The sequence below is a fragment of the Rhinatrema bivittatum genome, chromosome 10 (assembly GCF_901001135.1).
Source record: "Rhinatrema bivittatum chromosome 10, aRhiBiv1.1, whole genome shotgun sequence".
Taxonomy (NCBI): Eukaryota; Metazoa; Chordata; class Amphibia; order Gymnophiona; family Rhinatrematidae; genus Rhinatrema; species Rhinatrema bivittatum.
Window position 1 is genome coordinate 20,088,237 of NC_042624.1, and position 15,024 is coordinate 20,103,260.

At 46.0% G+C, this 15,024-nt stretch overlaps 1 protein-coding gene across 2 annotated transcripts in view; it reads left to right on the forward strand.

Annotated features, from left to right (window-relative positions):
* Window positions 1–15,024, forward strand: part of DDR2 (discoidin domain receptor tyrosine kinase 2) — a 662,671-nt gene that overhangs the window by 497,273 nt on the left and 150,374 nt on the right. For both annotated transcript variants that reach the window (XM_029618162.1, XM_029618161.1), the window contains exon 14: window positions 5,260–5,454. In XM_029618162.1, coding sequence (XP_029474022.1) covers window positions 5,260–5,454 — 195 coding nt within the window. The remainder of the gene's footprint in view (window positions 1–5,259; window positions 5,455–15,024) is intronic.

Here is a 15,024-nt window from a genome sequence, read left to right on the forward strand (position 1 = left end):
CAATACAGAGAATAAGACAAACACAGTCAAACAAGGCAAGGATACTTACCATAAAATGGACTCTCTTTGTTGCAGTAGAGCCAGGAAGAAAAAATATAATCCACTAAGACTCAATCTCTTAAAATACAAATCTGAAGTTTGGATACAAGTTTGGGACACAACTAGAGTAAATTAAAGGATTGGATAAGTTCTTGGAGGAGAAGTCCATTACCTGCTATTAATTGTTGACTTAGAAAATAGCCACTGCTATTACTAGCAACAGTAGCATGAAATAGACTTAGATTTTGGGTACTTGCCAGGTTCTTATGGCCTGGATTGGCCACTGTTGGAAACAGGTTGCTGGGCTTGATGGACCCTTGGTCTGACCCAGTATAGCATGTTCTTAAGTGATACTTTTCTGAGTTGAATCCAGCTTGAGGTTTTGCAAGAAAGAGGTAAAAAGTGTGCAAGAGGCGTGGACATTGTTAAAAAATTCCATCCTAGAAGCACAGTCCAGATGTATTCCACACATTAAGAAAAGTAGAAGGAAGGCAAAACGATTACCGGTATGGTTAAAAAAGTGAGGTGAAAGAGGCTATTTTAGCCAAAGATCTTAATTCAAAAATTGGAAGAAAGATCCAACAAGAAAATAGGATAAAACATAAGCATTGGCAAGTAAAATATAAGACATTGATAAGACAGGCTAAGAGAGAATTTGAAAAAAAGTTGGCCATAGAGGCAAAAAATCACAGTAAAAACTGTTTTAAATATATCCGAAGCAGAAAGCCTGTGAGGGAGTCAGTTGGACCATTAGATGATTGAGGGGTTAAAGGGGCTCTAAGAGAAGATAAGGCCATCACAGAAAGATTAAACAATTCTTTGCTTCGGTGTTTACTGAAGAGGATATTGGGGAGATACCCATTCTGGAGGTTTTCATGGGACTGAACCAAATCACGGTGAACCTAGAAGATGTGGTAGGCCTGATTGACAAACTGAGGAGTAGTAAATCACCTGGACCAGATGGTATACACCCCAGGGTTCTGAAGGAACTCAAATATGAAATTTAAGATCTATTAGTAAAAATTTGTAACCTATCATTAAAATCATCCATTGTACCTGAAGACTGGAGGGTGGCTAATGTAACCCCAATATTTAAAAAGGGCTCCATGGACGATCCGGGAAACTACAGACGAGTTAGCCTGACTTCAGTGCCAGGAAAAATAGTGGAAAGTGTTCTAAATATTAACATCACAGAACATATAGAAAGACATGGTTTAATGGAACAAAGTCAGTATGGCTTTATCCAAGGCAAGCTTGCCTCACAAATCTGCTTCACTTTTTGAAGGGGTTAATAAACATGTAGATAAAGGTAAACCGGTAGATGTAGTGTATTTGGATTTCTGAAGTCATTTGACAAAGTTCCTCATGAGAGGCTTCTAGGAAAAGTAAAATGTCATGGGGTAGGTGACAATGTCCTTTCGTGGATTACAAACTGGTTAAAAGACAGGAAACAGAGTGTAGGATTAAATGGACAATTTTCTCAGTGGAGGGGAGTGGGTAGTAGAGTGCCTCAGGGATCTGTACTGGGACCTGTGCTTTTCAATATATTTATAAATGATATGGAAAGGAATACGAAGAGAGAGGTAATCAAATTTGCAGATGATATAAAATTATTCAGAGTAGTTAAATCACAAGCGGAGCGTGATAAATTGCAGGAAGACCTTGTGAGACTAAAAAACTGGGCATCCAAATGGCAGAAGAAATTTAATGTGGATAACTGCAAGGTAATGCATATAGGGAACATAAGAACATAAGAAATTTCCATGCTGGGTCAGACCAAGGGTCCATCAAGCCCAGCATCCTGTTTTCAACAGAGGTCAAACAAGGTCACAAGAACCTGGCAATTACCCAATCACCAAGAAGATCCCATGCTACTGATGCAATTAATAGCAGTGGCGATTCACTTTTACCCGTTCTAGACCTCTCATGATTTTAAACACCTCTATCACATCCCCCCTCAGCCGTCTCTTCTCCAAGCTGAACAATCCTAACCTCTTTAGTCTTTCCTCATAGGGGAGCTGTTCCATCCCCTTTATCATTTTGGACATCCTTCTCTGTACCTTTTCTATTGCAACTATATCTTTTTTGAGATGAGGCAACCAGAACTGTACAAGGTGCAGTCTCACCAAAGAGCGATACAGAGGCATTATGAAATTTTCTGTTTTATTCATCATTCCCTTTATTTTATTTATTTATTTATTTATTTGTGTTTTTCTATACCGGCATTCACGGAAGTTCGTATCATGTCGGTTTACATAAAACAAGGGGTGAGCAATACATTATAACGTACATAGCTAAAACGTAAGAGTATACATTACAAAAGTATAACAAGTGCATAGAAGAAAAAGTTACAATAAAACAGGGGTTATTCTAACTGGGATTAGAGTTAGAGAAGAGATAAAAAGTTTAACAAGAAGTAAAACATTGTAGTGATTGGTTGGTATTGTCTGTTTCAGTTTAATAGAAGATGCTCAGTGTTGCTGCATTTGATGGAAGTGAATCATTAAGGGTCCGGAAATGCTTTCATGAACAGCCATGTCTTAAGTCTCTTCCTGAAGGTTGGAAGACATGGTTCCTGTCGTAATTCTAATTCTAATAATTCCCAACATTCTGTTTGCTTTTTTGACTGCCGCAGCACACTGAACCGACAATTTCAATATATTATCCACTATGACATCTAGAACTCTTTTCTGGGTGGTAGCTCCTAATATGGAACCTAAAATTGTGTAACTATAGCTCTGGAATTTGTTGCTAGAGGATGTGGTTAGTGCAGTTAGTGTAGCTGGGTTCAAAAAACGTTTGGATAAGTTCTTGGAGGAGAAGTCCAGTAACTGCTATTAATCAAGTTTACTTAGGGAATCAGTTATTTACTCTTTCGGATAATAGAAGGACTAGGGTGCACTCCATGGAGTTAGCATGTAGCACATTTAAAACTAATCGGATAAAGTTCTTTTTCACTCAATGCACAATTAAACTCTGGAATTTGTTGTCAGGGGATGTAGTTAGTGCAGTTAGTGTAGCTGGGTTTAAAAAAAGTTTGGATAAGTTCTTGGAGGAGGTCCATTACCTGCTATTAATTAAGTTGACCTAGAAAATAGCCACTGCTATTACATAGCTATTACTATTACTAGCTTCGTTCTGGGTACTTGCCAGGTTCTTATGGCCTGGATTGGCCACTGTTGGAAACAGGATGCTGGGCTTGATGGACCCTTGGTCTGACCCAGTATGGCATGTTCTTATGTTCTTAAAGCATTTACTGTTATGATTGTGGACCCTTGGGCTGGTTGCGACTGCAGGTGTTGCGCTGTGGAGACCCACAGTGAGCGTCGCAGCTGGGAGATGGAGCTGAAGAGAGACTCCGAAGAAGGCTTCACCACTGGAAGTCCGAGGTCCCCCCAGGAGGAGCCCATAGGGAACCGTACCTCTTGGACTTAGATGGGACCCTATGCAACCAAGGATCCAGGAAGCAGCCGAAGAGATGGAAGATGAGGGCGGCAGGGCCCAGGAGGCTAGAAGAGTCTTCACCCTCGGAAGCCTGCGGCTCCTCCGGGAGGAGCCCATGAGAGCCCGAGCCGCTGGGACTTAGGAGAATCCTCTATTCCAGCAAGAACTGGATACCTGTGGATGAAGGGGAAGCTGAAGTCGGAGTCGAAGAACGAAGCCTGGGTCAGAAGCCAGAAGTCTGAAGCCAAAACCAGGGGCGGAAGCTGGAGTCCGAGTCAGTGGACAAAGCCAGGTCAGAAGCCAGAAGTCAGATGTCGAAGCCAAAACCAGGGACAGGAGCAGAAGCCAGAGTCAAAGAATGAAGCAAGGTCAGGAGCCAGAAGTCAGACGTCGCAAGTAGTCAGGAACCAGGAAGCAGGAAACACAACTAGATCCTCCGAAGAGTGAACCTCGTTGCAAGGCCCCATCCTAGTCAAGCTGCAGGGTTTAAATACCCTGCAGCGTCTGACGTCATCCGGGGCATCCTCTTCGTTTTTCCAGTGCTGGCCCCTTTAAGGCTCCAGCCCCCGGGCGCGCTCGCGCCTAGGGGGCGTGGCCAAGTGCGTCAGGTCGGTGGCGTCTCCCTCGCACAGGGAGAGCCACAGCAGGACGCTGGTCGGGCCTACCCGGCTGAAGAGGAGTCCGTGCGGGCCGGGCCGGCCCCGAGGTAGGAGGAGGGACCGGGGCACGACCCGGTCCCATAACATTTACATTTCAAATATTCATTTATTTACTTATTTATTTACTTATTTAAAGTTTATATGCCACAAATCACAATTTCTAAGCAGTGAACAATAAAACATTCTTAAAATCTGTTATACAAATTATTAATATTGGAACATGAACAATCGACCAGACAAATCAATGCATTAATACTTCAAAAGATACCTTCAATCTCAAAGCATTGGCCCCCTCACTCAGTATTCTCATCAATCTCACTGCATTCATTATTCACTAAAATCAGCTTTAGGTTATATTAAATTATCGGCTGTCCAAACAGCACCTTTATCATTTATTCATTAATATCAGAGCCTAAATAATTCCTTATAGGAGTGATTTCAGCATAATATTTTCCTTTTACTCTGTTACACATCTTAAATCAGTAAACACCTATAGCAGCACACCTATAGCAGGTGACTATATGTATATCCATGGTACACCCATAGTCCTTAAGAAGCTTTAGGCCCAAAGTTAGTGGTTTCATAATAAAAAAGAACAGTTAGACTTTCATTGGAACAAAAAATATTCATCATGGAAACCATGAAAGAGATTTCTAACATGTTTAAAGTCAAAGATTCTCTTTGTAAAAATCTATCCTGTTATCTGCTGTCAGTGCTGACAAGCTTTCTTTTGGATATTGCACCATGTTCCTTCAAAGATAGGTAATTTGCAGTGGAAACATTGTCCTGGTTCTCTGTTGCCATTTTTCTAATACAGAGGTACTTATTATCATGATTTTTATAGTGCATGCCTGATGTATTCAGCGCTTTACAGGGACATGTAATGGACAGTTCTTACTCTTTAGAACTTACAGTCTTGTCGAGACACACAAGAAAAATCAATTAAGAGGATAGTATGGTTCAATGGAGGATTTTGATTTTCATCAAATGTGATACTGGGGCTGTATAAGATAATTAGCTGCATGAGATCTCTGTAGAACAGAGTCTGCCTTAGAGGAACTGATATAAATGTGTTGCTGTAAACTATGGATTTGTCTTCCTTTCTTTCATTATTCAGGAATGACTTTTTGAAGGAGATTAAGATCATGTCTCGATTGACTGACCCAAACATAATTCGGCTACTGGCAGTCAGCATCACCGATGATCCTCTTTGCATGATCACAGAGTATATGGAGAATGGGGACCTTAATCAATTCCTGTCCCGCTATGCAGCAGAAGCAGCAATGCAGACTAGTGGCACACCTACCATCAGGTATCTAGCTGGCACTCATCCTGCTGTTGGATATTAGACAGCAGGATAACTAGAATCTTTAATACATAGAGAAATGCTCTGAATTAGGTCACTCCCACACCACAAAGCAATGTGGCAGAGATTTGAGAAATCCAAAATGGTGTTGGTCATTTTTTCAGATCAGTGTTGGTGTCACACTAAAATCCTAAGAAAATGACTCTGCTCATCTGTAACAAGTCAAGAAAACCCAACAAACATCAAAATGAATATAACAGTCACTGCATTTAAAATTAATGCATATTTATCAAAACAAAGTAATGTTTATAGGACAATGAAGTGGTCTATTTTAATGTGAATATAAATTTGTGCTCAAACTCAAAGTCCCCACATTCTTATAATGCGATGCACAACAAACAATATAATATGAAAAAGAAAATTGGTTCTTACCTAATAATTTTCATTCCTATAATACCAAAGATCAGTCCAGAGCAGTGGGGTTTATGCATCCCTACTAGCAGATGGAGGCAGAGAACAAAACTTTGAGGCACTGCTACATAATCGATCTGTAGTGTCTCAGTATTGACCTGTACCCAAGCCAAGATTAAATACTATTCCTCTCTCCCCAGGCGAACTATCAAACACCTGGGGTTGGAATCCCCTGAACTGGAGATCCACCAAAAAAAAAAAAAAATCAAGACCCCCTAAGACCCTGGCAACTGCATAATGCAATCGACTTAACTGTTGTAACCAAGGACAATGCTATATTGCACATATGAGCACCAGAAAAATCAGTCTTTCGGCAACAATACTAGGGCAGGTCTCTGGACTGATCTATGGTATTACAGGATGAAAATTAGCAGGTAAGAACCAATTTTCCTTTCCTGAACATACCCAGATCAGTCCAGACCAGTGGGATGTACCAAAGCAATCCTATACTGGGCGGAAACCCGAAAGACCCGCTCTCAGCACACTTTCCCCAAAAGTTGCATCCTCTGGAGCCCGAACATCCAATCGGTAATACTTGGTGAAAGAATGAAGTGAGGACCACATTGCAGTCCTACATATCTCCTGAAGAGACAGCAATTGACACTCCACTCAGGAGGCTGCCTGCATTCTAGTAGAATGTGCTTTATGGCCACTTGGGATCACACAACCCTTACCAATATATGCTGAAGAAATAGCCTCTTTTAACCATCGAGCCAATAACCTTTGTTGCTTTCTACCCTTTCCTGGCTCCACCAAACAAAACAGAAAGATGGTCAGACCATTTGAAAGGATTGGTAACCAGAGATGTGTTTAGTTTTTACATGTCGGCTTGGGCTTCGGCTTGGGAGACCCGTGGAAAAGTTCGTTTTCCTTTTTTTTCGGTGATTTTTTTACTAAAAAAAACCCCCAAAAACACCCCAATCCTTAAAATTTAGTTTATTACAACCTCCCCACCCTCTGGACCCTCACAAAACTTGCCTAAAATCTGTGGTGATCCAGCAGGGGTCCTGGGAGCGATCTCCCGCTCTTGGGCCATGGCTGCCAGTAAACAAAATGGCGCCGGTGGCCCTTTGCCCTTACTATGTGACAGGGGCTACTGGTGCCATTGGTCGGCCCCGGTCACATGGAAGGAGCAATGTATGGCCCGTGCCATTTTTTTTAATAAAGGTGCCCCTTTCCCCCCCCCCCCCCCTCGAGCTAACCCGAACAATGAATTTTCCCCGAAGTTCGAGGAAAATCTGTCTTAGGATTCGAGTCTTCCTATCCATGCCGAATTGGACAATTTCTTTGAAATTTTCCAATTCGGCAAAAACGAATACACATCTCTATTGGTAACCTTCAAGTACAGCAAAATCACGTCGAACATCCAAAAGGTGATCTCTACCCATTGCCGAGTCCCTAGACTATTCTGGGAACCCTGGCAACTCCACTGTTTGATTCACATGGAAAACAGAAACCACCTTTAGCAAAAAGGAAGGCACTTTACTCAAAGCACCTTGTTAGAAAACAAGAAAGAGCCTGAAGCTCCAAAATACGTCTGGCTGAGCAGATTGCAACCAGAAACACCATCTTTAGTCGAGATGTGAATCGGAAGCGGAAACGGTTCGGATTCCGGTTCCGATTCACATGTGGGGTTTTTTTTTCATCGGGCCCGATCGCGGTTTTGTTTATCGGCTGCGCCCGATCCGATAAACAAAAAACCCACCCCAACCCTTTAAAACTAATACCTTAGCTTTCCCCACCCTCCCGACCTCCCCAAAAAACTTTTTACAGGTACCTGGTGGTCCAGTGGGGGTCCCTGGAGTGATCTCCCACTCCCGGGCCGTCGGCTGCCACTAATCAAAATGGCGCCGATGGCCCTTTGTCCTTACCATGTGACAGGGTATCCGTGCCATTGGCCGGACCCTGTCACATGGTAGGAACACTGGATGGCCCGCACCATCTTGCCAAAGACTTGCCAAAAGTCTGGACAGAACTTGTGAACTGTAGGCTTTAAATGTTTCACTTCCTTCAGAAAACAAATAACATTGGGATGAGAGACCAATAGCCTGCCCTGCACCTTGTCCTTGAGACAGCTCAGAGCCGAAATCTGGACTTGGAGTGAACTATAAGCCAAGCCTTTGGACAGACAGTGTTGAAGGATAAAATCTGCGGAACAGAAGCCAGCAGAGGATCTACCCGCTACTGAGTGCACCAGGACTCAAAGACCTTCTAAACTCTGACATAAGCCATAGAAGTAGAGGATCACCTAGCCTGAAGAAGGGTAGAAATAACTGGCTCCTAATAATGCTTCATGCGCAGTTGCCGCCTCTCAAAAGCCAAGCTGCGAGACAGAAGCGATCCTCCCATGTCTACTCCCGCGACATGGGAGGCCATGATCCCTTCGAGTTGAAGCTTCATCCACGCAAACAAGAGCTGAGCTTCCTAAGCCACAGCATGACTCTTTGTTTCTCCTTGGCAGTTGATGTATACCATTTGACCCTGAACCAGGGGCAGGAACACCTCCAAAGCTCTGTGCACCACTCTCGTTTCCAAGCGATTGATAGACCAAGTCTTCTCCGCCATTGACCAGAGACCCTGGTCGAGCATCCCATGCACACTGTTCCCCAGCCTTTGAGGTCAGTATCACCCAATCTGGAACTTCAAGGACCATTCCCTTGTCCAAATTGGGCTGAGACAGCCACTACGCCAGGCTGGACCTGGCATCCCGCATCAGATGCAGGGGGACATAATATTCTTCCGACGTCGGATTCCAGCAACACAACAAAGCCCTCTGTAGCGGACGCATGTGGGCAAACGCCCATGGAACCAGGTCTAACATTGATACCATGGACCCCAGAAACTGCAGGTAATCCCAGACTTTCGGGACTGGAAGATGCAGAAAGTGGGAAACCTGCGCCTGTCTGTCTGCTGTCAAATATACCTTGCCCTACTGGGTATCGAAGCATGCTCCCAGATATTCCAGAGATCAAGAGGGCACCAAATGGCTTTTCGCTACATTGATCACCCAACCCAGGGAGCTCAGAAGCTCTCTCACTCACTGCACCGAATGATCGCACTCCTTCTCCATCTTCGCCCGGATGAGCCAATCATCTAGGTATGAACCAACACCCCTTCCTGTCTCAAGGCCGCCACTACCACCACCATCACTTTCGTGAAAGTTCGAGGTACTGTGGCCAGACCAAAGGGAAGGGCCTGAAACTGAAAATGCTGAACCAGCACCTTAAATCGCAGAAACTCTTCTGGTGTTCCTTTAAGATAGGGAAATACAGATAAGTCTCGGTGAGGTCCAATGACTCTAGGAACTCTCCCTTGTGGACAGCCACAATCACCGGACGCAGAGTCTCCATCTGGAATCTTGGTACCCGCAAGCTCAATTTCACCTTCTGCAGATCCTAGATAGGGCACTAGGTGCCCTCCTTCTCCGGCACCACAAAGTAGATGGAATATCTACCCTGACCCTGCTTGCCCAGAGGAGCCAGGAGGATGGCTTCCAAGTTTATCAATCTGCACAGAGTTCCTTCCACCACATCACGTTTGCTTCGAGAAGAACAATGGGACTCCAGGAAGGTGTCACTGAGTGGGTGGGAAAATTCTAAGGCATAACCGTCCCTTACCACTTCCAGAGCACACCGGTCTGAGGTAATCTTGACCCACTCATAAAAATGAGACAACCTGCCCCCTACCGTTACCAACGAGGAGTGGGAACCCATGCCTCATTGCCCGGAGCCGCCTCTGGCGGATCGGCTAACCCCCCGAAAGGAATGCTGATGATTTGACGAATGCTTTTTCCCCATGGAAGAGGAGCCTTTAGTGATTCTCGAAAGTGAGACCGAGTGGAAAAGCTCTTATTAATGCCTTTCTTATCTTCTGGTTTCCCCCAGGGACTTCATGAGCTGGTCCAGGTCTTTGCCAAAGAGAAGCTTTCCCTTAAAGGGTAGGTTACACAACTGAGTCTTAGACCATATGTCCGCTGATCAATTGTGCAACCATAAGAGTTGCCGGACCACCACCACTGAGACCATACGCCTAGCTGTAATGCGCACCAAATCACATAAGGCATCTTCCACATAGGCTACCCCTGCCTCCAGACGGGCGGTCTGTGTGGGGGGCAGCACACCCGGAGACGCTTGCTCCTGTGGCTTCTGGATCCAGCATAAACAAGCACGCTGCATCATACTAGCGCATACCACCGCCCGGAGACTCAATGCCGACACCTCAAACATGCGCTTCAATTGAACCTCCAGCTTACGATCCTGGATATCCTTGAGGGCAGTTGCCCCGCCATTGGATTCGTAGTCTTCTTGGTCACTGCGGATACTGCCGCATCAACTTTAGGCGTTTTAAGGCGATCCAAGGGCTCTACAGCTTTGCCATGGCCCTTCCAACCTTCAAGCCCGCTTCTAAGTAGTCCCACTCCTGATTAATGAGCTTCTGGATCTTCTTCGGAATGGGAAAGGCACTGGGAGACCCTGCAGACCCTCAAGAACCAATGTAACCCCCTTGTTGTCTGACTCCTCCCGAGTAAGCTTAACACCCAGTTCCTCCAACACTTGAGGAATAAGCGGCCGGAGCTCTTCCTTTTTAAAATATGTGTTCCACCCAGGAGTCATCCTCATCTGCTCCGGCAGCATCCGGGAGGACTGGTTCATCCTTGCTTTCATCCATCTGGATTCTGGTCCGCATCCGGGTCCCCCTCTAGATCTGCAGCCAAAGACGATGTCCCCTTGTCTTGCGGGTCATCAGAGTCCTTGAGATATCTCAGGATCAGTTCTGTACGCATGGCCCGTAACCCGCGATGCCTAGCCTCCCCAAGGATGCCTCTGAGGATGCCTGAGCTCTCTTGGAGGGCCTCAAAGGCCTCTGCTTAGCTGCCTTCCTTGCCAGAAAGGCCTTGAGCATAAGCAAAATAAATTCTGGAAAAATAAATCCAGGCCCTCTGTAAACCCCTCAGGGCTACTGGGCTCGGAGACCACCCCTTCCTCAACACCATCCTCATGAATCTGCACCACAGGAGAGAGAGGTGGAGGAGAGTCACCAGAGTCACTGCAGGCCAGAACCCCCTGACTGCGATCCCTCTCTGTAAAAACAAGGACAGGGGTCCTCACCTTGGCCCCCACCGCGGAACCCATGGACCGAAAGGGCCTCCAAGTCTTAGGACCCTTAGCGGAGGGTCCTACCCCCCCTTGAAGCATAGCCGTGCACAGGGAAAGGGAATTGAGGTGGGCAGACCATGTACTGCAGGCCCTGCAGGTTCCATCCGAGGTTTCTCAGACATCCCCGACCGCTACGCCGAAGTGCTTCCTGCTCCGAGGAAGGCCGCACCACATGGCCAATCTAGGCCATGTCATCGCACGACCCCTAATGCTGGAAGGATGGCAGTGGCAGGAAGCACACGTGGGCAAATCCGGCTTGAAAACATCCCAAAATTGTGGCAGGCCACAAGGGGAATCCCCGCTAGGGAAACCCTTGAATCACCCGGTTGGAACGGAGAAAGTCAGAAAATGGGCGGCTAAAAATGACAACAGCTGCCTGAAGCTGTTGCCGTTGGGACACCCCCCTAACAACCCCCCCCCCCCCCCCACAGATCGCCGGTAACCACTCCCTCTCCCTCAGTGACCCGGCGCTCACAAAAGTCATCTGCCCCAGCCCTGCACCGCAGGCTGACTCTCCTGATTGTCCCTCCACAAGCAACACAAAGAACACATTTTTTTTAAACAAAAATTTGCTAACAAAAACAACAAAAAGGAAAAAACCCTAAAAGGGATACCTACCTGAGGGTACCAGTGGCGTAGAGGAGGGGACCTCGGGGCACGAAGAGAGAGCCAGTCCCCTGGCTATCAGGGGCCCTGGAATCAGCGGACAGCTACAGCCAGGGGTATCCAACCCCCCCAATCACCCAGCTAAACTCTAGGGATGGCCCACTAAGCAAATTGGCACCTCGAGGAACGCTCCAAAATTTCCAACTCCATATCAGTCAGGACTGCAGGTATACACCTCTATCATCTGCCGGAGACAGAGAAATACTGAGGGACTACAGGTGGCACACTTGGTTATGTAGCAGTGCCTCAAAGTTTTGTTCTCTGCCTCCATCTGCTGGTAGGGATGCATAAACCCCACTTGTCTGGATTGATCTGGGTATGTTCAGGAAAAGTAAAAACATAGCTTCCAAATTTCCCATGCTTCTAAAAGTGTTCCAAGGGAATGTTACTGTGGAGATCAGGGAATCTGCTGGAGGATATGTTTTTTCTTTTGATATAAGTGAACTTCTTTGTTTATATATGCATCAGTGAGAAAGGCCACACATACAAATGATTTGATGTAATGCATAGACATGGTAGTTGTTTAGCTTGCATACTGGATTTTTGTACTCTAAGGTCAAATATAATTGTTTATTCTTGTTTTGAAACATACATCCTAAGCTTTTAACTTGTTTTCTTTTTATGTTTATGCTACAGTTTGAGGATGTTCCTTTTTTCTTTTCATAATTTGAGGTGTGACACTGTAATATATTGCTTATGGCCTTCAAGCCTTTTTTAGGAGCTTTTAGGACAGAATGCTTGATGGATGTTTTTATTGGGTGGGAATTACTTGGTGAAGGAGAGAAGCAGGGTGAGAGTTGGGAATTTGTCTGTATCTCAAAAGAGGTATGTGAGTTCTGAAGATTGTTCTGCATAAGTTTATTGCTAATGTACTGAGGGACGGTATACATGCGCATGTTATAAAATAGCCTGGTCGTGCAAATATGTACGCCAAATTTTCAGTGAAACCTGCATCAGGGGACTTATCTTAAAGCTGCTTGTGTCTGGTTCGCTCCAATACGGATCAGCCGATCTCATACAGTTGAAGAGGGTTTTCCATGATCATTCAAATTTAAAGAGATATCCAGTAAATGAGGCCAGACTCCGTCAGCAAGCTGTTAAAAAAAAACCTGGTAAAAAAGCTTTAAGATAAGTCCCCCGTCCCCCCGTCCCCCCCCCCGATGCAGTTTCTACAATATGTCTGGGGTTTTTTTTTGTTTTTTTTAATCTCCTCTGTATTCTGCTCTAGATTACTTTGGGGACACTCATTTCCGCTTATTTTTTAACATATTGTATTTAACAAATGGTGTATACATTTCAACACAAACATCACACAGTGCAATACGGCTTATTAAACAATCTTGGAGTTACCAAAATACATACATACTCAGATCATTTCCAAATTCCCTCATAGTGCAATAACCAGGGGTGGCTCAATACAATCTACTGCCTGAGGTGAGTCAAAATAAAATTGCCCTCCTTCCCCAAGGCATGGTGCAGGTCAAATTACCAGGAGAGTGGGTGGGGGGGGGGGGGAATGGATTCCCCTTAGAGCAGGGGTGGGCAATTCCGGTCCTCGAGGGCTGCAAACCAGTCGGGTTTTCAGGATATCCTTAATGAATATGCATGAGAGAGACCTGCATACACACTGCCTCAGTTGTATGCAAATCTATTTCATGCATATTCATTAGGGGTATTCTGAAAACCTGACTGGTTTGCAGCCCTCGAGGACCAGACTTGCCCACCCCTGCCTTAGAGTCTAGCCCTTTTGATGGTTTGAAATGCTGGAGAACAGGGGAGAAAGGAATCAGGGTTCCCAGAGCGCTATTGATATTTGCAGGAAGTTGTCTCACTCCCAGGCACTCTACCACCTGCCTCCCACCTTTCCCCAACATTTGACCCCTGGGGAAGTGGAAGAGAGAGAATGATTTGTTTGTGTGTGTATGTGTATGAAGCCTTCTCTCCAGGTCGGTGCAAGGGTATTGGCCACCTAGGCAAATTTTACAGCCTTGCACCTAGCCCCCTCCTCTCTCTGGCCCTCCCACACACAATTAAAAATTAGGCATTTATAACATACATTACATGAAATACAGTCTTTTGAGGTAAAAACATCACTTACATCAGGTATATTATATTTACATGCACTATTATGGTATCAACCAGAAACTCCTGCAAAAAAGCAAGACACTTTCAACACATATGGAATTAGCATACCTGGGAACTTTTGACTTCCAGTCACCCTGAGATTACCATGGATTAGCAAGGGGGGGGGAATGGGGGAGGGCAACTGCACAGTGGGACCAGATGCTCACAAATTTGCTCTCATAAACACTCTTACATGTTCACACTTATTTTCACTGCTCATTCTCTCACATTCTCACATGTCCATTAATTTACACCTTTACTTCTGCCATTCTCCCACCAACACACACACACTCACTCATGTCTCTCCCTCTCCCATACACACATACCCACTCACTTTCACACCCATGCTCACTTGCACTCAGCTCTCTCCTACTCACCTATATACACTCTCAGTTCTCTTTTTCCTACACAAATACACACTCAATCACTCTCACAGACATGCTCATTCATTCTCTCTCCCCCCTTTCAAAACACAGTAGCAACAGCAGACTTTATGTTGTGATTCTGCTCGCGAGCCCGAGCAGCCTCTTACCTCTGCTGCCTTTCTGCTGCTGTGCTTCCACGCGGCCTGAAGGCCGCAGCCAATATCCTGCTCCACAGCGGGTCTGCCGCCGCCGCTGGCTTCCACGGGCCTGGAGGCTTCTGACGTTGTCCTCTCTCCTGCGGCAGGCAGGGCCGTCACTGCTGTCTTCCCACACGGCCCGGAGGCTGCTTCTGATCTTGTGCCCTCGCAGCTGGAAGCCACCGACGCCAGGGTCATACGCCCTCACAATGTCATACGGGCGAAGGTAGCGCCGGCGCCATTTTGAAGATTGGCAATACGGCCCGCGTGAAGGAGGTCGCTCCCGGACCCCCGCTGGACTTTTGGCAAGTCTTGTGGGGGTCAGGAGGCCCCCCCCCAAGCTGGCCAAAAGTCCCTGGGGGTCCAGCGAGGGTCCGGGGGCGATCTCCTGCACGCGTGACGTCGGGAGCCAGGAACCAAAATGGCGCCGGCGCTACCTTTGCCCTGTCACATGATAAGGGCAAAGGGCCACCGGCGCCATTTCTCAACGCAGCCGTGGCCAGAGAGAGAGGGAGATCGCGTCGGGACCCCCCCCCACTGGACCCCAGGTAATTTAAAACATTTTGGGGGGGTTCGAGAGGGTGGGGGATTTGTTTT